At 39.3% G+C, this 27,068-nt stretch overlaps 1 protein-coding gene across 1 annotated transcript; it reads left to right on the forward strand.

Moving 5' to 3' along the window:
- Positions 1–14,158: 14,158 nt before the first annotated feature.
- hs3st3b1a (heparan sulfate (glucosamine) 3-O-sulfotransferase 3B1a) lies at positions 14,159–26,407 on the forward strand. The gene is made up of 2 exons (XM_010756862.3): positions 14,159–14,993; positions 24,589–26,407. Exons 1-2 carry the CDS (start codon positions 14,500–14,502, stop codon positions 25,205–25,207), a joined length of 1,113 nt encoding a protein of 370 aa, XP_010755164.1. The 5' UTR covers positions 14,159–14,499; the 3' UTR covers positions 25,208–26,407.
- The last annotated feature ends 661 nt before the right edge of the window (positions 26,408–27,068 follow it).

Raw genomic sequence — 27,068 nt, forward strand, 5'->3', positions numbered from 1 at the left:
GAATCCAGGCTCGAGGTGGGATCAAATAGGCATTTATTTTAATGCGCGTTTGGATGATTTAACTCCAGTGTATTAATCTGAATTTCAGCAGTGATTACAACAATGTAAGTACCTCCTGAATAATTCAAACGAGTATGCGGGAAACTACTGAATGTGGAGGGTTATTTTGTCATAAATAAATGATAGGCTATAATAATATAATATAATAGTCAGCAAAAGGGGAAATAACTAAAATATCTTATTCAGTTTTTCTATTTTTTTTAGAGTGGCATTTAGCTTTTTATGTTTTCAGTTTTGACAAGAGTGTGCTATAATTTGTTATCCCATCATGTCACATCCCCTGAAATAATGGGACAATGACCATTCACACAAAGATAAGTAAGAGCTTCATTGCTTTGAGTCAGCCAAGCTAACACCGCCATCTAGTGTCATTTATGTGCCAATGCAGCTAGAAGGGAGCGTGGTAATTTTTAATTTATGAGACATAAAACATACTGTACTCCAGTTAAAGATGTGGTTGTGATTATAATTCGGTTCTTTACATGTTCAAGTATGAAGGGGTCCTTCATTAAAAAAATAATAATAATCAGTGTGTAAGATTTGTTGATGTAGTTGAGGTAACAAAAATATAACTATTCATATTTGCAAGTGATTATACACTAATGTGTTACACAGTTTTGGATATTACATTCAATTCTTGCTATCTTTTGTAAATAAGGCCACCCTCCTAAATCTTAAACTAAATCTTTAAAAGTAAAGCTCTGACTTTGTTGTGCTGCTTTTAGATGAACTGTCCAGAAGGGAGCAGTCTTGTCTCATAAACCTCTTCAGCACTACACCACCAGCTGCAGCATCGTGACTGATCTGTTTACTCAGACTCTGCATTACCATGTAATATGCTCAAAACACAAATGACATGCCACATAAAATGCTACGGCCGTGCCTATCTTGGGTGCATGTTATCTGCTGGAGTTCATCGACGTATTTTCCACAGCCGTGAAATTAAATAGCATGTGCATTAGTCACATGTCAAAGGCTATAGATTATAACTGCATTTTAAAGAAGTGAAAGTTCTCAATGTAGCTTTGGAGAATCATCACGGAAAACATACAGTGTGAATATTTCTTCAGGAGCACATGTGAGGTGATCTACCACAGCGTTTTACTACAGGTAGCTATCTTGTGCCTGTATATGTCAAAAGTAAAAAACAAAACAAAAAACATGACACATGGCTCTGTTGGAGCCTTCGAGTCAAGCCATGATGCCACAATATGCTCCTATTTTTGCCGTGAACAGGGTCGAGTCAGGAGTGTTCCTTCGGTGCAGTGTCGTAAGGCCTTAATAGGTCAACAGGTGGGCTGCACATCCTTGCTATGGGGCTCAGAAGCCTCAGGGAGTAAATGATACAGAGAAATGACTGTTCTCTGCCCTCATTAATCTCCCAAGTTGGAAATTGAGAGGGGCGGAGGATCCTTCAGCCTTGATCTCAACCTTTTGACCTTGTCAGATCATTTGTTTTCATTAGTCCTCACTCAGACGAACTGCCCAGTCCCAGTCCAGACACCCACCCTGCCCCCCTAAAGCAGGGAACCATTTCTGAAAGCATCTCCAGGGGTCTTCTCAACTATAAGCCCAACCCCCTCAAAACATACAGCTCTAGAGCCTCTGGACACTTCTAAATCAGCATGGATGATTCTTTACACCCGCTAGCCAATTTCAGAAACTCTCTTCACAATGGCTCGTATGCCCTTGTGTGAGAAACAGCAACATGCGCGGTGAATTTGAACCCCTAAATATAACAAACAGTTCCCAGGTTTAAAATCAGTTTGCAGCGTACAAGAACATTCGGACGTTCTTCATGTGGTCTCCTGCTGTTCCTGTCAGTGAGTGGGATGAACGAGTGTTCTTCCTCTCACTCTAATGCTCCTCTACTGTGCAGCTGGGGACTAATTGGCTCCCAGTTCACCTAATGAAGCCTTCTCTCAGGTCGTACCCTCTTCACCTGCTGACCCATTACTGCTACTGATATGCGGGATGCATTTTGACAGTGACCTGGTCAGACAGATGCCCTGTGGTCCCTTCACTGAAACGTGCTATTACAATCACTCCTGCAGAGCAACACTTACAAGACCTTTCCAGGCAGTCATTAAAAGGGTTAGGTCTCGCTGGAAGTTTGGTACGTCAAGTGTTAGCTTTGCTTTAAACAAACAAGGGTAGGGCATTAGGAAAGACCTAATGGCACGTTTATGTGCTCAGGTTAAAAGCTGCCTGGTCAGCAGAGGGGAAGATTGGTGGGATCACAACAACATTGTGGTTGTGTTTTATCTTGAGACGCATAGCATCGTATTACCCAGATCAATCAGTCTGGGTGTGAAGGGTGGGTCGCTACAAGCCTTTGGTCTGTCATTAAAGAAGAGTGTGACATATTCATCAAGGAGGTGTGTGCAAGGCAGCAGGCCGTACACCCTTTGGCGATAACTCAGAGTCCCACTTTTAATCCAGAGAAATTCACTTTTATGTTAATTCCACTCCTAATGTAAAGTGGGATCAATGACTGATTGTCAAACAACTTTGCAAAAAAGCAGAGAGGTATGCCTCTCTTAGTAGTTTATAAAGTTTACTGAAGACTGGGCGTGGAGAGCCAAAGCTCACTATAGGCATTAATGTCAGTCTTTCAGGTAAGCCTGAGCGCTGAGGCCAGACTTTGTGGTGTGTCTTTAAAGGGTTATCTAGGGCCATAATGAGCCCCAGCAAGCCCAGCGCCAGGCTTAATGAAAACGCTGTGACATCTGAGGGGGAAAAAATATTACAGGTCTAAACTACGGGGGCTGTTTTAACATGCATCAAATGACAGAAAATGATGGTTATCACAAACACCTTTCAGACACTAAATGCAGGTCTGCTGGTGAGTGGGACTGGAGTTGAGAGACATGAGCTGAACACTAAACACAGATGGCATGCTGGACACTCAGCATCTAGAAATAAACAAACGAGAGATGTAATTAAAACACGAGAATACTTCTTTGTCTGGACAAAAGGGAGGATGTCAGAGGCTCCAACATGGAAGAACTAGTTCTATTTATAAGGTGTAGGCGTAAAACTGAGAAGATGGTGCTCTCATGTCAGCTATCAAGGTTTCACCTTCCATAGCACACCTTTCATCACCTACATGTTCCAGTATGTAAACACATTACATAGATGGTAATAATAAATAAGAGCTCAATGTATAGAAAAAGAGAGAAATTTGATCAGGTGAGACACAATTTGAGATTTTGGGCCATTTTGCTTCCATATCATGTTGTATTTCAGACTAATGGAAAGAAAATGCCCCATATTTTTTCATATATTATTCATAATCTAATTTATAAAACATTTTATTCCTAAAAACAGTGTTTGTTTGTTTGTTTTTGGTTGTTGACAGTATAGAGACAATCCAATCTGTTAAAACCTCTGACTCTAATATGTCAACAAAACTTTGAACCTGGCTTCATCCAGTGTTCACATTTCTGTTCTGTTCCAATGAGAAAAGAGGTCAATTTCCATGTTTAAAAATATAATTTCAGAAAAAATTGAATACAAAAAAATATTTGGATGATAATAATGGAAAACATGCTTTTTATGATCTATAATTTACTCTATAAACCATATAACAATATTATCCAAATCTCTGTCAGAAACTTATTTCAGTAGATGGAAGGAAGGACATGACTGAAACCAACCACCATTGAAACTAATGTAAATTTATTGAACTGATCTGATGGTTTGGGGAAGGCTATTCCCTTAAAACGATAATTTACATGGTCTGGCACAGTACATATAAGTCTGTATATAAAGTTAATCTTGACCTTTTAAACTCTCAACTTGTGTTTCAAGTTGAGTGTCAGTTATAACTACTATAAATTGCACAAAGGGCCTTTATTATTTTATTTTTTTATATCAGCAGTTTAGAAGATTGACAGGGTATTAGCCTGTGGCAAACCCATTGATGCGTTAAGTCCTCCCTTAATACTATGTTCCTGACATTCTACTCTCTGCCACCTCTTCTTGAATACCAACTCAGTAACTATTTGCCAGGGTGTGGCAATCTACAGCTGCAGTGTTTTGTGAATGTTTTTGTGTTCAGAGGCAGAGCATGTATATGCAAGCACACACAAGTAATACATGACATGAGGTTTTGCTTGAAAGAGAGCATGAATAGAGAACAGATGTCTGTGAAAGAACGACCTTTTCTGTTCGGGGAATCAATATGTGGAAGCTCTTATGAATAGAGATGATAGAAATGATAATAAATAATAATAATTTAAAGGCAAGTTGATACAGTTTTAAAGAAGATCAGTCATCATGAATGATCTGGTGCCTCATTGAGTTTTATGGTCATTTTCTCCGTTTTGTATGTTTTCACTTCACAGAGATCACAAATTATCTTAGGCAATAAATGCTGCAATAAATTCAATTGGTTTATTCTATATACTATTTAAAACTATAATATACTATCTACTTTTTAAAATATACTGTTACCCATAAAGTTGGAATATAATATTTTTACCTCTTCTCATGAAATGATTGTGACAATGTAGATAGATAAAGTGCATCTTCTCAAAACTTTATCAATCAATCTCTTCCAAACATATCACAGTGAAAATTAAACCACAATTAACCTGATGTGTATAAATAGAAATAAAAAGAAGAATGGGTCTGAAAACAAAAGAAATCCAACTTCATGGGAACTATAGTATGTATATTATGATTATATAAGATAAACATTAAAAACAATAAATGTACCTCTGCAGACATTGGATCATGCTGTATGACTGTGTGATGCATGATAGTTTAAAGAAACTAAGTATATTTACTCCAGTACTGTTCCTAAGTAATAATTTGAGGTACTTAAGTTTGTATATTTCCATTTTGTGCTACTTTTTTTTTTTTTAATTTCTAACGAAATTATTGTACGTTTAGCTCCAATACATTTATTTAATAACTTTAGTTACTAGTTACATTGTAGATTCAGATCAATAACAGAAAATATAATCAACAAGTAAACTATAATGCATTATTGTAGATAAAGATGATAAAGATAATACATTATCTACATTAAAGTTATATAAACATTAATACATCAATAATTATAATCCATTAATATGATATACATTATGCTGCATAATGAGGAGGAGTACATTCTGATGCTAATATATTTTCCTTAAGTGAAGTTTTAAATGCAGGACTTTTACTTGTAAAAGTAGTATTACTGCTATTATTGCTACTTTTAAATTTTAAGTTTATTAAAAGTTAATAAAGATCTGAACACTTCGATCACTGAATGTTTGTATTTCAAACAAGTTATATGAATAAATATAAAAAATATATGATAAAAAAACAAACAAACAAACAAACAAACAAAACAGTGAAATAATACTTAACACTAGAAAAACTGATCAGTCTTTGTGAGGTGTTTTAGAAATATATACAATAATATAGCATTTATAATATCATAATTGTAATCACACATTTTGATATTGTGCAAGTGTAGACGGAACATTCATACACACACACACACACACACACACACACACACACACACACACACACACACACACACAAGCACATTTGATATGAGACCAACACTTGTGGAAACCAAGGCCTTGAAGTAGCCTTGGCATTTCATGGATCTGAAAGACAGATTGAACTCAGATGGTCGAGGATTTATGATGTGAGGCAAGTAACCTGAGGGACAAGCCAACTCCTCCCCGGGCTGGCAGCCACTACTGATCGAGAGATTTACAGGCAGGATATTACAGCTGATTGCTCATAGACCATGGGAAAAGTATGGACAGAGACATGGAGCATGCAAATACCGTATCCTTGCAGCAGTCTTTAAAGCTGAATTAGAGTGCTGGATCCCACTGCACTTGTTCTGACCTACAGTAAAGCTTTAGAGACTCAGCTCAAGAATGGCTTGGCCAAACTGAAAACTGAAGGGTCCATAAATCAAACCTTCAGAGAACTCTGAATCCCTGAATAAAGACCTGTTTAGTGTATATTTGGCAAAAGTCTTGATCATGACCTCAGGATTTGTATACCAAAGGTGGTTTATGTGGTTTACGGTATTTTCCCACCCTTACTGCTGTAGTATGAACTGTAAATCTGGAAGAGGTTGGATTTTCAATGGACTGTCACAACCCTTATGAAATATGCAGACACTAAACAGGTTTCTGGTGCAGCGCTGTGTTTATCCAATGCTAATGAGCGTGGTTAGCCGTGCAGAGAGAGTTCACCATCATCAATACACTGTTTGCATTGGCTTTGTGCAACTTCTTCATGCTTTGTTAATGTGGGATCAGTATATTGTCATTAAAATGTGTGTTTTTGTGGACACGCAGTACAATAAAGTTAAGTTTGCATGTTTGTTTTGTGTTCAAAAGGTTGGACTTAATGTAATAATCAGCCTGTTTTCCTGTTGACATTTGTGTTAAGGAATGTAGGAAGCATCAACGTCAGCGTAGGAGCGTCGATGACTGACTGACCTTATACTTCCCTCAACCCTAAGCTGAACTCCATTAAGGGCTGCCTGCAGTCTGTAATTTTACCAACAGCCTCTTATCATGTTTGTCTTGTCTTTTCCTCAGGGGGTTGACTATACTTGCCCACAGACCAGCTTTACTTCTTTCCAGCCACGGAGAATACTGTCAACGATATGACAACTGCGTGACTGATTTAAAATACAACTGGAAGACTCAAAAATGACTGTTGGGAGACAAACTGCATGTGTTTGTGCTATTTCAGATTTATTTAAGCATAGTAAGTTCTCAAGGACTTACAAACTATATCCACTCGTGCAGCTGAGTGCAGCTCTTGTTAGTTAGTATTTATTGTGTTGCGCATGTAGAAGTGCAAAGCTTGCATGGAGATCCATTAAGAAATCTTAAACAGTAAATCAATATATAATGAACAAAAGAACATGAAATGAACTTAAATACTGAGCTAAATCACATGGAGACTGGAGACCAGTAAACCTGCTTGTTAGCTGATATGCCTGATTATGTAATGTATAACTGTGCACACACAGATCATCTGACGTACAACAGTCATACAATCCTATATCAAAGATGCATTTATTGTTTATTACATTCTATTAAATTATACTGTTGTTGTTTTATTTTGATTAAATATACATATAAAATGTTTGTGAATGCACCTTTGATGAGTACTTTAGGGTTCCTGTCTCAGCTTTGGGCCCTCTGTAGTCCATCCAGTCATACAGGTAGATTGGAGATTGTTTGTGTGTTACCTCTGCCCTCCCTAGAGTAACCTTGTCATATTCTGCCTGTGGTGACAGAGAAGGCCTGGGGCTGTGGGACCACACAGCCTTGTCATCTCAGAGCCAGATCAAAGGGGCCCTGCCCTGGTCTGACAGGAGCCAAGGCCCTCAGTGATGGCTACAGTGAGCATGGTGCTAGAGAGCAGAGCTTGATCAGCACCATGGGTGGCAAGAAGGTACTTTATCCTAGCTGAGAGAGCTTTAGAAGCACCCGGTTCTTCTAACTTTGCTCTAGAGATGCTCAAGATATATGGGTAGGGAAGTGAGATTCGTAAATACTTATAATCCAGAGAGATGAGTGAAATGAAAGAGAAGTGAGAGAGGAAGCACGTCAGGAATGTTCAAACAAAAGCACTGGGAAGGATATGTGGTGGAAATGTGGAGCGTAACGCGTCTTTAGAGGACCTCCACCCAGACAGAGCGTCAATGAGAAGTTTTTCTTGGCCGCAGCGCTGCTCTCTTGTGATCTCAGGGTATTGCTGACGTGCACGGTCTCTCCACTGAACAATAAATACTAGCTGAGAATAAAGATCAGATAATTAAGACACAAACCTGAGGTAAATGGTTTGCAAACTGTCCTGTTAAGTAAATGAGAAGATTTAGAGAGCTTGGAAAGAACTCCAATACTATTAAAAGTGTATTTATTCCTATTATTTGAATGATATGTTAAAATATAAAATAATTGCACAATGTTTTATGTATTTATGTGTCGTCCAGTGATCATTACAATAATTATTGTTATCCATCTTACATGGCAGATTAAAAATAACTTTTTGACCAACTCATAATTTTCATGTGCGTGTCCAATTAACCTGCTGGTTAAGAAAACTCTCTCTCTACCATTCCTGCTTAATAGAAAAGAAGCTTACCTTGTTTTTCCTTCTTTATTCTATTAATGGCTTCTCTAGCTTGACTCACAACCTGGGCATCTGATCTGGTTTGCTTTCAAAAGGCCACATCATAAATTCCTGGACCTTGATATTTTCCCTCATTTCCCACAGGGCCATAATGATGCAGGGTTCTTTGTTGAAAGCACCTGTTCTCAGCTCGAATAATGGGCTACGTTTTCATCCAGGATATATTCCCTAAGGGACAGCCAGCCTCCAAGCCTTTGAGTTGAGGGTATCTAGTTGCCGCCGTTGCCAGTGAATGTTCACTGCAACCTTTTGAACGCTCACCATCAACATGTGTTCTTCGGTTGGTAGGATCTGTTTTTGGAAATGTTCAAATGGCAAGGCCATGTTATTTTTGAAGTTATTATCTATATATATGACAATAAAGCAGTGGTGGAGGGTTCAAGAAATACACAGACTGTGGGTGAAATGGTTTCTGAATAAGTTTGTAAGAAGAATTAAAAAAAGAGAAAAAGATCAGAATCTAACTGGCAGCTGTAAAATATAATTTTCTTTTCTCTTCAGAGGACACCTGTTGTTTTCTGACATTCAATTCTAATGTTGCACCGCGATCAAATGACGACTACAGACAGAATTGCTAAAAAGCATATAACGGCAGAAGACTAATATTGAAAACAACAGTTTTAAATATTGTCTTCTCATGACATGAAGTTACCCTTGTGATTTAAGATGGCGACTTCGCTATGAAACTTAATACCAGGAAACTGCCTGCACGTGCTGTCTGAAAGTGAACGATAAATAAAATTAAAATAGACCTGCAAATGAAGTGATAGTGCTGCGTTATACCCCGATAACTTTGTGAACCATCTGGATAATGTGAAAAACAGATAACTGATTACAGGAATATGCAACCTGTTTTCACCTTTATTGGATAGCGTGACAGTGAAATGTGGTATGAAGTGCAACAAAGATCCCCTGCTGGAACTGAACGAGTGACATAGTGGTCATGTGTGTAAGTGCTTGTTGATATATGTCTGTTAAGTTAAAAGTCTATTAAGGACCGGAGAACTGTCTGTATATAGTGCAATACAAGAAAACTCCTTATAGGGTAAAACAAATGTTAACATGAGTTCGTTTTTTTTAAACCAGTGCAATTACATGTGTTTGACAAGCTTTTATTTATCTACCTGGATAAATGCTTTTAACGTGAACTGATGTGCCACATCTGGATTGTCATCCAGCAGTTTGAGGAAAGGAGCTTTGCATCCAGATGCCACTCCAATTTCACAAATGTTCATTTCCCTAAAATTCTTAAAGTCAGTGCATCTCTAATTCAGCCACTCATAAAAAAAAAAAACAAAGCTAACAACATTATAGGATTTCTTAGCTTGTGCAAGACTTGGCAGGACGAACACATATATAAGCCTGTATGAATCCTCCAGCTTCCGTGTCCAGGTGGACAGCAGTGAGGGATAAGACCTTTTCTACAGGATCAAGTGAGGAAATCCGCTCAATATGGCTGTTCCTTAGCAGAAGATAAGATGGTCTCTAGCACGGCTCCAGAGAATTTATAGACATTTTAAATGGCTTTAACCACAGTTGTGGGCCTTGAAGGAGGACTTAAGGAGCAAGAGCAGCGTCTTGATCTGTCTCACCTAATAACCCTGTCATTAGACTGAGGGCTTTGCGTGTGTAAGACCTTGCTCGGTCTTACTGTTGTTTGCGTTTGTTTGTTCTTCCTGGGATAGAGTGGCGCATGAGATCATCCATCACTCCACTTTACACTCTAATGAGCTCAGATCTCTGACATCTGGAGGTTGTTCCGACAGTGATGTTAGAACAACGTGATGTTTCTCTGCGCATTTGATCATATGTGCATATTATATAACAACCAATGTAATTACACACAAAGCATGCACGCAAGAACATGTACCACGAACCCACCTGATTTCCATTCCGTTCACACATCTGCAGGTATGCTGAAAAAGTTAAATTTAAAATCTTGTTGACAGGACAAGGTGATAAGCATGTTCATGTTGTCAGCAGCACCTTTAAAGCTGTTTTGTGCAGGCAGGTGTGTGGGACGCCGCATATCCTTGTTAGGTGGAGAGATGCAGCTTTCTTGTGTTGGCAATGAAGCAACAACAGCCTCCTATGGTGTGAACACGCACATATTAGAAAAAAATACACCAGAATAACAGAGTGACAAACCAAATACACAAAGGTTAGCTAAGGTTTCATTTGCTTATATTGTAGCTATGCAGTACGGTACAATGGTTGAATATAAGTGTGTGTGTCCTGGGCTTTTTTTTAACTATCTGTCTTTCATGTATGAGCTGTTTATGCCATCTGTTAAGGCTGCACAAGAGGAACGTGTTAGCATGGTTCAGTTAGTGTAATCGCACTGAGGATGTGTAGGATGAGTCAAGCACTTCCTTTAGTGTGTCCGGTTTACTTCTCCTGAGTCCTTGATGACACAGTGTGTGTGTGTGTGTGTGTGTGTGTGTGTGTGTGTGTGTGTGTGTGTGTGTGCGTGTGTGTGTGTGAGAGAGAGAGAGATAGAGAGAGAGAGTTTCCGAGGTAGAGTCTCTGTTCGTCATGAAGCATAACAGATGGAGCAAACACAATTTTCCAAAAGTCTGGAAAAAGTGTGTCTGCTTGCATATACTCCGTGTATATGTGTTTATGTGTGTGTTTGTGTAGGTGTGTGTTTCCTCCCTCAGGTATCTTTACTTTAAGTCTCATCCTTCCATGACTGTGCTCCACTTTGAAGTCTGTCAATCCCCATGAAGACAAAAATGAAGCAGAAATAGCACCCATGTCTCCCTTTTTATACCATGTTCTAGTTTAGTGAGTATAAATCATTCTAATTAAAGGTGAACATAATCTCTCAAATCATCATTTAGTTTGTGCAATATCTTAATTGAATTCTTACACGTGAATTAATAATGACTTTTAGGGTCCTGTGTGTGAGATTTATGGGGCTCTGTTTACAGAATATGACAGACATGGAATATAATATTCACTATGTTTTAGTATAATTGTGTTTTTATTAACTAACAATGAGCCTTTTATGTCAACAGTGGGTCCACAGTGTCTGCTGTGTTGAACTGAACATTTGTACAGTAGCCCAGACAAGTTAACACTGGTTCCAAAAAGAGTTTTTCATGTTTTTCGTATCGACTGTTACACCTTCACACTAGGAAGGAGAGGGTGAGGTGAGGAGGTCGCAATCTGCTACACTGCTAGATGCCACTAAATCCTAAATCCACACTGGACCTTTAACTTTAATTTATGAATATTTTGGAATATTATAGTTCTGTATTTTCAAACATCGCATCAATATATTTAAAGAGCTTAAAAAAATATATATATTATAAACCTTGATGTACAGCATATAAGCCTTTTATTTAAAAAAGCATTGATTAGCACTGTATCCTACATGCTCGCCACCATCTTCACATTGCACAATTGTTCTTGGTTTGAATCAGACTTACGTTCAAATTCCCTATGTCACGCACAACATTTCCAGAGATAATATTATTTGATCTATTAAGGAACATTCTGTCCATCTGGCTGTGCTCCATGAGAGAGCTCCAGCGTGCGTACACTTGGCAAGAACCAACTAAAATTTTCGGAGAAAAACTGGTTGTGACTAATTTTTTTTGCCATAAAAATGCCAAGTTAGACAAACATGTTTTAACTCCTTCAAAACAGATGTGTAGTGTAGTTTCCTCATAGTTATATGTGTTGTTGAGCTCAGTTTGTGGAATAAAGGTGATCTGTCAAAGATACAGGCCACCAGTAAATGTCTGTCACTTCTTCCATTTGCATGAAAGGAAAAAGTTTTCAGCACTTTAGAGTTGATACAATTTCAGTACTTTCAATACACTTGAACTCAACTGTTTAACTTCCACTCAAGTTACAGGCACACAGAGCAAAGACAAACATGGTCTGTACACAGAGCGGAGAGGGCAAACTATGACTGTGTAGCTCTAACCAAACCCCTTGACGCACACGTTTTCTGAAGCAGGTTATCTTGTGCTCATGCACTGTGGAAATTAAACTAGAAAACACACACACACTCACACACACACACACATATCATATATAGCAGTGTCTGAGAGATGAGATAAGGGGCTTAGATGAAGGGGGCAGGGCTGTCTCTGGTGAAACTCTGACTGACATGGCAGCTCTGGGGTAATCCTGCTAATCCTCTGCTAGCTCAGGGGTGCAGCAAGACTGGAGGCCTTTGACCCTACATCAAGAGAAGGTGCCAACACACACACACACACACACACACACACCAAACCTTTAGTGGCATTTGAGAATTTGCGGTCACACATCTTCATCATGACTGAAACTTCCAGCAAATGCACCACCACACCCCTAAAGAGTTAAATTATTAACTTTTATGGATGTCTAAACTTTGCTGATAACATGTTGTTTATGTAGAACAGTGTGTTGACATTGTTTGGAATGATTACCAAAGCAATTAGGAAGAGATTATGAGGTCAATTAACTCTGAGTTACTGAACCCTTCGTCCCACAACTCCAGGAAAAGTGTGAAGCTGTTAAAGAAAAAACAGCTGATCCATGACACATATTTCAGTTTTATCACTTGTTTGTCTGCTGGTGTCCAAATGACAGAAGTACACGAGTAGAGTTGTAAAAATGTCAAGTTTGAGCATGCATTTGGTATTCAACTTCAGCTTTATTCTCTGTCTTTCTATTCAATTCAATTCAATTCAATGTTATTTATATAGTGCCATATCATGACAAAAGTTATCTCATGACGCTTTTCATAAAGAGTAGTACTCTTTACAATATTATTTACAGAGACCCAACAATTCCACCATGAGCAAGCACTTCTGTTTCCTGAAGAGTAAAGACTATATTCTGTGCATTAAACCTAGACCTAAACCTAAAGACTAACTGAAAGATTCAAGTTCTTACATTTAAAAGAGCTCTAGTTGCACTATAGGAAGAAAACATGTTTTCTCTTCCCTTGTACTCCTGTTTCAATACTTAAAGTAAAAATTAAAACTAAATAAAAAATGTTGAGGATGGAGGGATTGTTCAGCTCCACTGGTTGTCACCTTCCCTCCAGTGATTCTGAGCTGCGTCAAAGCAGACACACAAAAACAGAACACAACCGGAACCTTTACAACTTTCAAAATAAAGGTACCGTGAGTGAGTATTTTGTATAAGAACAGCAATGTTTGAACGTAAATCAGTGGATTCTAAATTGAGTCAAAAAGAAATTTCAGCCACTTATGCATTTCAATTATATATAAAAATTCCATCCACAATTACATGGTTTTAATATAAATTAACTAATAAACTTAATGTGAAGCACGTAATAAGATTTATATAATAGTACCAATGAACTGAAAATGACTGAATTCATTTTCACTGTTGGGTTTGGACAAACAATTGACTTTATTAGTATTGAATGCATAAAACTGTTACTACTACACTACTGTGTAGTGGAATCACATTGAGTTTATTAGTTGATTTACAAACCTATGTAATTTAAATGGACAGACATTTTCTATATAACTGAAATGCATAAGTCCTGCATTTTGAGTTGAATGTATGAAGTACTTGCATATTTGTTGGAATTACATATAAATCCACCCAGTCTCATGGCAGTTTGTGAAGCTGTTCTATATGATGATTTCATTTAATAATTTAATTGACTGTCCCTGAAGGGGATTACTAAATGTTTTGCCATATTGCCAGTTATATGATGTATAACCTGCCACATATAGAACTACAGTGACAGATCATAGAGGTAAACATATAAAATGTATCATAAAACAAACATGCCTATCAAACAAAGGAGTATATAATGCGTCACATTCATTCACAACTTCATAAGGGTGATTTTTTTTTTACTTTGAAAGGACGCACAGGATGTGTGTTTTGCGCACTGCAGCATGCTTGATGCTGGTGTCTGCTGTAGATAACTTGCTGTTGCTGTGTGAGCGCTCACACACTGAGAGCAAGTGATGGGAGACAAACTCGGTCCCTGACGCGCGATTCGCTCACCTGGCGATATTTTACTTAATCTGATTTTGCTTGTTTGTTATTTCGTTGTTTCTCTTGAGAAATAATAATAAAAAACATTATACTCCCGAAGCAGAACTGGAACTGAAGGTGGACGCCCGCCGTAAATTTCATTATCAGTTTCCACATTGGCTTTAATTTGTGTGTTTGGGAAATTGCGCACCGATTGTCCAGGATTTGAGTCATGGCACAGGAGTGAGGCGCCTTTTGCCAAAATGCCTGTTAACCGGAATATAACTTTTTCACGGCGGTCCTATGGAATATAGTCCGATTTTACACAACCTACATGTTGTGCCATCATCCCACGTGAAAAACAAACTCTTTGTCTTCTGCATAATGTTGTCCCTTTGGGTGTATATGATTTATTGTTGTGTTGGCTACTGCTCAACTATGCCAAACCTGACGTACGGCTCGGTGAGCAGACACCAAAACGATGCAGAAGTTGACAATCAGGAGTCCTCTCTCGGGGCTTCCAGGGACTTACTGAATAACGAAAACGATTTGGACAGCAGAGGAGAGGAGTGGGATGAAATTAGAGGAGATGCGAAGACGTTGGATGATAATGCCATGTCAGGTTTCCTCAATGAGTCGGAAAGTAAAAAGTTGCCCCAGGCGATCATCATCGGGGTGAAGAAAGGAGGGACCCGGGCGCTGCTGGAGTTTCTGCGCCTGCATCCAGACATCAGAGCGGTGGGAGCAGAGCCGCACTTCTTCGACCGCAACTACGACAAGGGACTGGCGTGGTACAGGTAGATATGAGGCATCTGTTCATCTGATCTGTGGTGTGGAAACATGAATCCAGATGAGTGCATTTACACAAAATGACTTCTCGTGTAGTTATGGAGGCTCTTTGAAAGCATAGAATAAAAACATTCTTTTTATGAAATAAAAAAAGTACAAATATTGTCAGTTCATACAACTTTTACTGTCAATTTTACCCATTAAACAATCATCAAATTAAATTAAATGTATCTGGATTTTAAATCAAATCATCTTTCCTCCCGTAAAAGACTATCTTATCTACCATCTTCTAAAATCTTGACAGGTCGTTTAGTCTCATAACATTTTCTGTAGCAATAGAAAAGAACATAAGATGTGATAATCAGCTGTAAAATCAACTAATATTTTAGTGCTTTTAAAGGGAGGGAATTATGTGTGCAAAGTGATAAGATAATAGGAAGAGAAGAAGTGAAAGAATAACACACTGATAGTGTGAAATGCAATTAAAATCGTTTTTTACTGTCACACGCAGGTGGCATGATCATGCTGGGAAACTTCACATTTTTTTAGAATCAAACAAGTTTATTAAGACAGAGTTTAACCATGTTCACAGTGAGTGAAACGTGAATGGGAATGCACTTTAAACTGTAACACTGTGGGTGCATTGGTATTGATAGGAATACAATTTAGCCAATAAAACATAAGGTGAGTGTAAATTCAGCTGATACAAAGTGTTGATATAACCATTATGGAAAGCAGGACCAGGCTACTCTAACATTTACAGCAGGTACAATCAATACTCTAATGTCAGTGTACCACAGGTCATGACACTCAAATAAAGAATAACTCCACGGACATGCATTTCTTTAAACACAAAAACTTTCTGATTGCACTGACATTTATTTGGAACTCTTCTCAGTCATGTTCATTTAAAAAGAACAATTGATTTTCTGCTTGTTTGCACGACCTTCACTCACAGTTCCTGGAATATTTCTACATCTGGATTTAACGGACGTCATCATATCAGATTTTCACTTTTTAGATGATTTATCATGACCAAAAGAATAATTATGTTATTGCAACATCTATAGAAGATTTGAGAAAAAAAAGAAATGCTTGCAATCAAAATCCTTAACCTGTGTGTGTGTGTTTTTTTTTTGTTCTTCTTCTTTTTTTTGGCAAATAAAATCCCCTTCACTGTAACGCTGGCAAACACTGTTAACTCCAACCTACTATATTGGAGTGTCAACCTTTTAGAAAGAAACAAAAATCATTTAAGGGGTGCTGGATTATTTACACCAGAGGTTTTCAAAGTGGGAGGCAAGCTTCCCCAGGGTGGCTTTAAATTGTTTCACGGGAGGCCTAGTAAATGGAAGTGAAAAAAAAATATTATGTTAGTTATCAGAAGGAGATCACGTAGAAAAACCCTAAATGTGTGCGATGTGGTTAAAGACATAGTTAAGAGATAGAGACATTTTGGTGGATTGCTACTGTCACTTTCTCAGAGACAGAAATCTTGGTACAGACCGTATTAGTTGTGTTTTGAAGTTATCCCAAACAGTAATATCAAGGTATCTTGGCATGCTCCACTGACATATGGAGTAAGTAAAATAAGAGAGGTTTGAGTGGGGCCCATGGTCTTAAACTTCCATTTTCATCCATGTATTATTACCACAATATCAATATTTCCTTTTTAAACATCACAGTTATAGTCTGTCTTTGTATATTGCATCACCACTAATCTGGATCTACAGCTTGGATCTAGACTTGATGTGACAGGAAGGGGCATCACGTAGAAAAGATAAAGCTGATCTTCCATTTAAAATTACCCTGAATAATGGATGCAGTTTAAAAGAAACAGCCCCTGGTTTATGATTAGGAGTCAGCAAGATACATCATGTCGTCATCCTTGTTAGCCAGGAGCAAGATTCAAGATTATGAGTTCCAAGGTATTGATTCACTGGCAGCAATTTGTTTTGATCTTCGGTCCAAATAGACATCAATGTCAAGATCAGGGACCTGAGGCTGCCCACACCTTCAGCATTCAATGTAACATTTTTATTGTATTCTCTGCCATGGCAACTGTTGTCCTTGTATCTCACATCTCAATATGCAAGCTCTTTACTATTGACTCAGCTGCACAATTTCACAACCTGACACTCTTAGGAAATAAATGACTGACCTGATGTATTCGTAGAAATTATTGATCTTTTATGTTCCCGGAAATGGTTTGGCATTGAATGCTTCACATCAGAGCAACCACGTAAGAGAAAATAAGAGATGCTGCTGTTTCAAGTGTCCATTTGACCGAGCCGAAGGATTAACAAGCACTGTCAAAGGATCTAGACACTGTTTCAAAGCTGGCTCTGTAGAGCTACAATAGGGGAAGCGAAGCATTGTTCAAAGGACTTCTCGCTTAAGCTCCTTTAAGAATTTCCGGACAGGTTTAGGACATTTTTGGATGATCAGTCTGTGAAGAGTGATCTTTTGTCCATCTCTAAAGACTGAGCAACAAGAACAAATTGAAGTCATCCTATGCTTGATGGTTTACCTCATGTTTTCCTGCTGTTCTTATAAAAATCCACGAGTAAGGCAATGCATGCTCTAAAAAAACGAAGAAGAAGCTAAGAAGCACTTGTATATAATTTATATAATTGAGATGTGCCAGCTTCTTGTTCACAGTAGCAACTGCATACCAAACATGTTTCATCTTGAGACACGTATAATGAAGGCTTTTTTTCTCCCACAGTGGTGATCGTGCTAATTAAAACAACTTGGCTTGAGTTGTCACAGCAAGAGCACTGTGCCACACATTGACCCCATACAGCAGAGCACCATGACATTGAGATAACCCTTAATGATCATTTAGTGGCGCTCACCTCGCCTGGCTTTGTGGTGGAACGTTGTTAGACAAATCTTTGCCACACAACACAAACTATCCTTAGCACACCTTTCTAGGTGGGTTAAAACTTTGTCCCATCTGATCAGAACTGAGTCTTAAAGGTGAAGCCAGACGAAGGTATGCTTTGATTTGTTTTCCCATATGTTTCACTTCATTGCCCCCAAACTAATGGTGTGCGGAAGCTTGGGGAGAGAAGAAGTCCACTGGGTGGGCTTATCAGCTCCTGTGGTGGCATTGAGTTGTGCTCTCACCATTTATCTACTGTGATTGGTGTTTCCATCCTGCTGGAGTCCCACATAGAGGGGAGGCCCCCTTTCAAGCAGCAGGACACCGACCACAATACAGCACATTTCCACCCATAGGCAGAAAAAGAGAAGGAGGCAGACAATTGTGCACACAGAACACCTCCCTGGCCCCTCCTTTCTTTAATAGCAGCACCCCAACTTCCTCCCGTATGTTTTATCTTGGCAGGTTAACTACTCATCTGCTGAATGTATGCTCAAATCAAGGTCTTCTGCGTTCTATACAGTAGATGTGAATTAATTGCTGTAATTGTGTTTTTCCTCTCGAGGTTTCATATATAGAACAATGAGCCGCCTTCTAACTAACTCACTGAGGGTGTCAGAGAAGACGGCGTAATCCTCCTCAGGGCCCTAGGGAAGCTTACTGCAGGCCAGTGGCAGATAGAGGGCAGTAAATTTAAAGTGAGTCTTTAGAAAGCGCAACAGTATTATGGAGCTCAATGAAAGGGGATGTTGGAGAACCCCTGGGGTCTGCATTAACCCTGACAATAAAAGAGCAGACAATTAGTGTGAAACATGTTTTCTCTGCCTTCACTTTGTATGCAAATGTGCTCAGGAGGGTGAAAGTGCCCTTTGACGAAGCCCAGCAGGAGTTCATCAGAGAGAGCATTCATTGGAACCTGCCCAAGAAAAGACTCAAACGCTACACTTAAGCTTTTTAGACTGAAAGTTGACTTTCAGAGATCTGTGTGTGTTGGGAAAGTTGTGTTTCCCAAGAGTAGGTTCATTCGAGTCCACTGGTGGGTTTTTTGCTTACTCAACACTTTTTTCATCTTTGCAAGGACGCGGGGGGATTGGTGTGAGCTCTCTCAATATAGGTATCTCCCAGCTTAAAGTAATGTGTCAGCACACTGACAGGAAAAGAAGTGAAAAGTGCGTCGATAATGAGATGCTTCAAAGAAACCATTCACACATGCTAGCTGTTGTTTCCTAAAATATTTCCACAAACCATAAAACCTTGCACTTTAGGACCAGACTCTATGATACTATTCCTTCCAAGAGACTCAAATGAAGTCAAGGACTGCTAGAATATGTCCACTAGATTGTCAGTACTGGTAATGTGCCCCTCCCGTCTCTGTTCTGGAGATTGAAGATTTAATTTGCTGCAACAACCCCCTGGGTTTTTGCTTGAGGCAATTTGTCAAACCACAGCACTTATTACAGCACTTTGGAAACACTGAAACAAAACAAGTTCACTCCATTATATCCCCTTGAGTTGTTGACTTCCTCATCTCTAGCTTTTGTAATATCTTCAGAGAAAATTCGCTGTTTCCTGCTTCTGTCTTTCTCTCCACTGGAGAGACTCCCTGACAGCAAGTCAAAGCAACTTTAGAAAACGCACCAATCTGCCTCAGCCATCTTTGTTTTTCTTCTTTGAAGTCTTGTTTGCTTTTGCTGATCCTTTCAGACCAGCATGTGTCTGTAGGGAATTATCCAATTGCACCAACCACTGCATACATTGGAAACATGCATTACATGCCACGAATGGGGTTTCTTTTCCCACTTAATGGAAACTCTAACATCATAATTGTGGATGTTATGAAAAAATGTAGGTACAGACATGATTTTATTTTGCTGTACACATGAGAAATTGTCCCTTGCCCTCTCAGTTCTCTTGGCTGTAGCTGTTTCTTTGGTTTCTGTTGCTTCATTCTTTCAGAATTCATCCACTTTTTTCTTTTTAAACTGAAGCTATTATGATTTGAGAAGTTAGTGTTGTTGGCCTTGTTGAAGTCACTTTGTCACTCATTCAGAATTCCCTTTGCACTTTGTGTAATTTTTGCCGGATGGATAATTTTTTGGTTGGCATTGCAAATCTTTAACACTGTTAGATGGATGCAGCTACAGATATTGTAAATAGATGCTTAATGGACTTGCATTTACATAGCACTTTTTTTGGCCTACTGTCCACTAAACGTGCTTTTACACTTTTCACATTCACCCATTTACACACTGATTGTTGAGGCTCCCAACTGCTCATCCGGAGCAATATAGCACTTCATATACAACGTGCTCACTATGATACTAACTTCACCCATACACACTCACCCACCCCCATTGGGAGCAATTTGGGGTTCTTGCCCAAGGACACTTCAACTGTACTCAGGGAGCCAATCGAATCCTCTGATTACCAGATGACCTTCTCTCCACAGCCACCCCTGTCTTTTTAACTCTTCTTTCCTGGTGCATGCATGACCCACAGTTCAACTCACCCTCTGACAGTTTATTCAGAGGTTCAGGTGTGTTATGCTAGCAGTTGCTTATGTTGTCTCGAGCTGCTTGCCTCAGGCAGGGATGAGGAGCAGGCTGCAGATGTCTGGTAATCTCACTTCTTTCTAACACCACACTCTCAGATTCATTCATACAGATCCCTCTGGAATAACAAAATGTTTATATACAGATTTTTAGACATAGTAAACAAATGTAAAATCAGTGGAGATTCCTATTACGTCAGATGATTCACTCTTGGCTTGTGTTTCTGTTGCTGGTACAGGAACTCCTTGTAAGTTCCTGGTCAGGGTGACATACTCTGGTTCATTCATACAAATCACGTGCATGTTTGTTGTTTCTTTTATTTTATCTTTAAAGTCAGAGTCACACCTGTTGACTAGTATCTCTGAGCAGTCAAACAACTCATTCGCAGTGAAACACATTGTACACTGTTGGCTTTATCTGATTATAGGTATTTTTGCACACATCAGTAGCTGCACAAGACTTTCACACATCCAGTATGATTGGATTTTCCAGCAGCATCACCCTGATAAAAAAGTGCTTGCTGATTCTATAAACAACTGACTGTCAGAGTGGTTATGTGTTAATGCAAGGCTGACAGTTGTGTGAGGGAAGCCAGAATGCCTCACACACCGCTCCTCCTCCTCTTTTCTTCAGACCGGGCCTGTCTCCATCAGACAGCCAGGTGGCCTCGAGTTCTGCATACTGACAGTAATAATGGAGGATGGGAAAAAGGCACTGCACTATCATTGTTGTTCAGGAATGCTGTTGAGATAATGAAGGTCCTGAGTGTAAAGCGTGATGGCTATGACTTTCACATGCATGATAAGATGGGCTGTGATGACCAAAGAGCACCTTCCCTAAAGATGCTTTCCTCTTTGATTTTTGTCTGGAACTCATCTCACAGTATATTGGTCTGATTATTATAAGTGGCTGCATACCACCACCTCTCATCCTGTCTTTGAGAAGAGCAACGATCCCCACAGTAGCTCAACCCCTCTCAGAGCCACAGTGTGAGATTAGAACCCAAAATGACATTACATAATGCTGATTTTTTTTTTTCTTTTTTCTGGAGCAGTCCCTTGTCTCCGTGGTCTGAAAAGCTGAAATATCGATGCCAATTACAGTCAGTCAAGCAGAAAACCCCCCCACAAAGAAACGGAATCCAGAGTCTCCTGCACCATAGTTCTTGCTTACTTTGGTGAACTGTTTTACTGAGGGCATTATCCATGCAGCAACGTTCTAAATTCCTACCTTTGAACAGACTTCCTGATAAGAGTGAATGTAAACAAGACACCAGCTTTCAAACGCTTTCTCTCCAGCAGCCAGTTTAATGGACACACCTGACAGCCCAGCAGACTAAACACAGCCAACTTATGCAACACGACACACCTGGATTTATATCTGTCTGTAGGTCACAGCACCCTGTGCTACTGCTGTAGGTAAATGTGCACACAGTATCTAAAGTTTCCTATTAGGCCTCTGGGTCAGAGGGGTCAACTGTAAATCCTCTCTTTACACCTTCTACTTCTTCCTCTCTTGTTTTATCTGCTCCTCATCCTCTCTGCCTCCCTCCATTATCTCCTCAGTCCTGCTGTTCACCTCCTGGTTTAAAGGGACAGGTAAAGAGGGCAGTGGATGTTTGTGTGGGTGGAAACATCAATATATGTTTAGTTTTAGTGCCCCAATTATAGGTAGAAACTCTTCAAAGCTTAGACTCCTTTCTTTTGCGACTTTGAAAATAAATTTCCAGCCCACTTAGATGTTAGGGGTTTAGAGTAAAGCAGTGTTTTTAGCTTCATCAAGTCAAATAGAATCATGCAAAATTCATGAAGGGGCAAATGTCGGCATGCTGTGGCTCAATTCTAGAGAGAGGACTATTTTTTTACCCTCTTGATACGAAATGATGACGCCTTTGCATCGCTGATTGATAGATGAGGATGCACTGAAACCTATTGGTTCCAGGCGGCATTGTTTATTAAGCAGAACAAATTGTGAAAGCTTGCTACATCTGCCCCCCTAAGGCAATTCTCTCACTCTTTGCTCAGTCAGAGGTGCACCCCCCCCTTCTTCTCTATCTCTGCTAAAATGAATAATGCATGTGCTTCTCACACAGATTGTTTTGCTCAGGGACTAAGTGGAAAGTTTGATTGGTAGTAAGTTTTTTTGTGTCCCTTGAGGCCCCAAGAAAGGCCTACAGCGCTACGCTTGTGTGTATCCAAGAGATGCAGGAGATAATTACAGGGGTTTCTGATAGTGTTGTTTGCGTGTCTCATACCTCTTACCTTGATTAGGTTTGTGGTTTTTTTCCACCTCATACAATGGTGGCTAAGGCACTCGGGGAGGGAAAAGTGGAATAAATGTGTAAGATCTAGGGCCCGTGTGGAAAGAAAGGAAAGCACAGGTGACATTAGGTGATGAAATTGCATAAGAAAGAAAACTCTGTGTGTATTTGTATGGCAGTAATGAGGTATGGGTGATGCCTAGTTTTCCCATAATCACTACAGCTTTTTCCCAGTGCTGTGTGCAGTCAAAATTCTGCAGATCATTTTCTGCTTGTTTCCACTACATAAATTTGTAAGATGAAAGCCGCTAGGTTTGGAAAGGACTATTGAATCTCCTTGTGCATGTCCCAACAAATGGTTCGAAATTATTGTAATCACCTAAATGACATGTGTCCTCTGTTTCATTATCCAATTTAGATCAGCATCATTTTTCCAAACACGGTAATAATTGATGATTTACATTTTGACTAACTATAACCAACATGACATGTTGGGGGATGATGCTTGTGAAGAGTTGTGGCTTCACATTGTGGTTTATATATTTATTCTCATCCTCAAATATAGCAGAAAAAGAGAAAACTGCACACCACTCTTGAATTCAAGACATTAGTGGAAGCAATGTGAGACCAGAAAGTTGGCTTGATGTAGTTAATAAATTAATCTCTTGAATGCAAGAACCTTTCTGCTACTAACATATACAATATGGTGTGATATTGCGTTCACAAGTGTCGGTCCCCAAGACCCCCAATGCACATACATAATGAATACTGTTTATAAGCAAGTATTTCTACACGTTATTCAAAGTGTTCATAGCTAGTGAAGAGGTTATAATTTTATTTAACTAGATTTATACTGTAAATAACACATCATATTGAATAAATGCAAATATAATATCACTGTAATAATTGAGAGGAGTTGGTTTGACTGGTAATTCTCAAGTCTGTAGTCTGTGGTGTAATATTGTTGGAACAGATTTTTCAACATAACCTTGTGTTATTGTATCCATTGCTTGTATTTCATCTTGGATTAACTACTTACCATTGATTCTCATCATTGTGGTTACGTATCTCTCCCCTTCTCTCTGCAGAGACAAGCAAGCCACCCAGTCAGCCAACAAGGCAGTCAACCAGCCTCTAATGCTCTAGCGTGTTTGGCTTAGTCTTAATCCCCCTTGGCTCACTTTAGCCATTATCCAGTCAGGGCTGCAGTTAACAGGCTATATTATGATCAACCAGAGCCATCCAGGGTCAAAAAGAATGTGCAGTTATGGGAACAGACAGCTTCCAAGCTTTGCATTTTCTCCTGAAGGAACGCAAGGCTTCTCCAAATCCTCAAATTTTACTTCAAATCACTGAAAAATATGAAGAGAAAGGTGCAGTCACAGTCATCTGTCTTGGCTTGACATTAAGAAGCATAATACTACCTATTCATAGTTAAACCATCCTTTGTATAATGTAATGACGGTGTGGAATATTCCAATGTGGGGATAGAGGTCTTAAGGTAGATTAAATGCAGCAGCAGATGAATGTCGTCCTTTAGGGTTTGTAATAAAAACATGTCATGAACTGTATATTGTGTTCAAATGCAATCACTGATGATGGATAGGACTCTTGCCTTCCCTACCAGTTCCTGTCACTTTAGGTACACTCAGAAATCTGTTAATGTGTCTCATTGTATCTACAATTGTCTTCTTGATGATGACTGACTTGCTCCTGACTGACAGGACTTTAAACCTGTCACGGAGCTACTGTGTCAGTGTTAATCTCGTATTCCTGGGAGCTTTTGAAAGTTGTTAACTTTGAAAAGTGGTGGCATTACAAAGAAAAAATAAAATATAAAACGGCAGAGATGTTTTTTGTGCCTGCAGTGCACATTTTTAAATCTGTGTTTGTGTCCTTTGCAGGGAACTGATGCCAAAGTCATCAGACGGCCAGTTGACCATGGAGAAGACTCCCAGCTACTATGTCACCAAGGAGGTCCCTGCTCGAATCTACACCATGTCCAAAGACATAAAGCTAATTGTAGTCGTCCGGGATCCTGTCACTCGAGCCATCTCCGACTACACCCAGACTCGCTCGAAAAAGCCGGACATCCCCTCTTTCGAGAGCCTGACCTTTAAGAACATGTCAGCAGGTCTGATTGACACCACATGGAGCGCTGTTCAAATCGGCATGTATGCTAAGCACCTTGAGCGCTGGCTCCAGTACTTCCCCATGGAGCAGCTGCTGTTTGTTAGTGGCGAGCGCTTGATTAGCGACCCTGCAGGTGAGATGGCTCGCGTCCAGGACTTTCTTGGGCTCAGGAGGGTGGTCACGGAGAAGCATTTCCATTTTAACCCGGCAAAGGGCTTCCCCTGCCTTAAGAGACCTGAGGGGAACAGCAAGCCACACTGCCTGGGCAAAACCAAAGGCAGGACCCATCCTAATATTGACCCAGAGGTGGTGCAGAGGCTAAGGGACTTTTATAAACCCTTTAATAGCAAGTTTTACCAGATGACTGGTCATGACTTTGGCTGGGACTAAGAGGAAAACTATGTGTTTATCACTCTGGAGATATTGTTATACAGTGTATGTACAGTATTTGGTGGATGTGTAAAAAGTTCAGAAGTCTATTTTATGATAATTTATTGTTATGATATTAACTCACTAAGCTGCCTAACCGGGTTTATTCATGATCCACCACACATAGTTTTAATTCTAACAATTGCTACAAGCACAATGTTTTTACGGGTATTACGAGCAAGGTTAGTATCCTTCTTTTTTTCACCAGGATATTACTTTTTGGCTTTGTTTGGATAACCACTTCTCTTTCTTTGACTTTTCTAAATGCTGCTTTTGTTTCACCTTAAGCTGAATAGGATCCAACTTTACAAACAACTGGTAATATCCCCTTAACATTTGCCTGACCCTCAGAGGTCTGTAGACCCACTTAGTCAGGTCGATACAGGCCTCAGCTGATCCAGTGCCACTTGCCAGGTGGATCAATACAGTAATAGCTCCTCATCATGTCAATTAGACCTGAGTGATGGCACTGCCTTGATCTCTCGAGCACCGTAATATAACATGGATCCATTAATGGTTGTAAGTTTATGGTTGACCCTTGAGCCAACTTCAAGTTAATATAATAATATTCATTTCCACTGCAATATTTTGACTTAACCACTATTTATACCATTCCTACAAAGGAATGTTGATTATGATACAATAAAGGGTCCTGTCATAATACTTTCGGCATGTTTTATCCATTTTCCAAAAAAATTAAGTCCTGCAGAAGCTTCATAATGCTTTATCATTTTCAAAAAAGATATTGATTCATATGGCTTAATCACATTCATTGATTTGTGCTGGCTCTCACTGATCATCCTATACAGCTTTTTTCACCACAGGTGATACTACATGTGTTAAGGATGTCCTTACTCATGACACACCCAACGATGGAGATAAGCTTTTGTCTTAATCCCTCCGTCTGAAGAGAAATAAAATAAACCTACCTTGGGCCAAAATTGATTTAAATTTCACGTACGGTTGAGTTTTATTCAACCTCATAAACATGCATTTCAACAGATGTCATTCCATAATGATGTGCTGCAACAGCGCTGTTGTAGACACACTATTTTGCTGTGTGCGTTGCTTTACAAACATGGAAATGAAGCAGGTTTGACTGAGAAGTTGCAATCATGTCATTTTTATGAAGTAAGAAATAAATATGTTTTACCAAAATCATTATCGGTCTCTCATCTTTGGCTTTGTTCTATACAGGCTTTTACTATATTATATTAGAAACACACCGACGAGATGATGTCTTTGTTTTACTTGCTGTTAATGTTGAACTTGTGTCACTCTTTAATAAACCACCCCCACCTTACCTGCACAGATTTATGGATCCCTGCAGGCAGAGGTGCTCTGCTGTGACTAATTCGCCATCATGCACATCATTGTGCTAACGGGCTAATTAGCACAGCGCTGTTATCTACTTTTAGCTGTCTTAGCACCCCCACTGCCACCAATGAGAGGGTTCTGTTGCCATGACCCTCACAAACACATAACAAAGTGTCAGGTTTCTCATCTAGAGAGAAGTGTAAAAAAAAAAAAAAGAAAAACTTAAATTCCTTTATGTCCCTGGGTGACACTTAACACTCTTCAGTATGAAGTGGGATCAGGTTTCAAGCCACTGTTTGAATGTGTTCAGGTAGATGAAAAGGTTATTTTTTCCTGTTTGTGTGTTTGAGCCATGACCTGAAGCAGAAGTAATTTAATATAATATCCATTCACACAATTAAATAACACTGTTGCACACATTTGTTTTTATTCCAGAAACAATTACTATGTTCTGGTATATTTTAAGGAGGCACCACAGGTTGCCTGTGCACTTGCCCCAAGCAAC

This window comes from Larimichthys crocea, chromosome XII (genome assembly GCF_000972845.2).
Source record: "Larimichthys crocea isolate SSNF chromosome XII, L_crocea_2.0, whole genome shotgun sequence".
NCBI lineage: Eukaryota > Metazoa > Chordata > Actinopteri > Sciaenidae > Larimichthys > Larimichthys crocea.

What these genes read in the sequence shown, in the direction of transcription:
- hs3st3b1a (XM_010756862.3), top strand. Translation starts at nt 14,500, where the DNA reads ATGGAATATAGTCCGATTTTACACAACCTACATGTTGTGCCATCATCC. An exon ending in AAGGGACTGGCGTGGTACAG is followed by an intron (nt 14,994 to 24,588) that starts GTAGATATGAGG and finishes TGTCCTTTGCAG; the next exon opens with GGAACTGATGCCAAAGTCAT.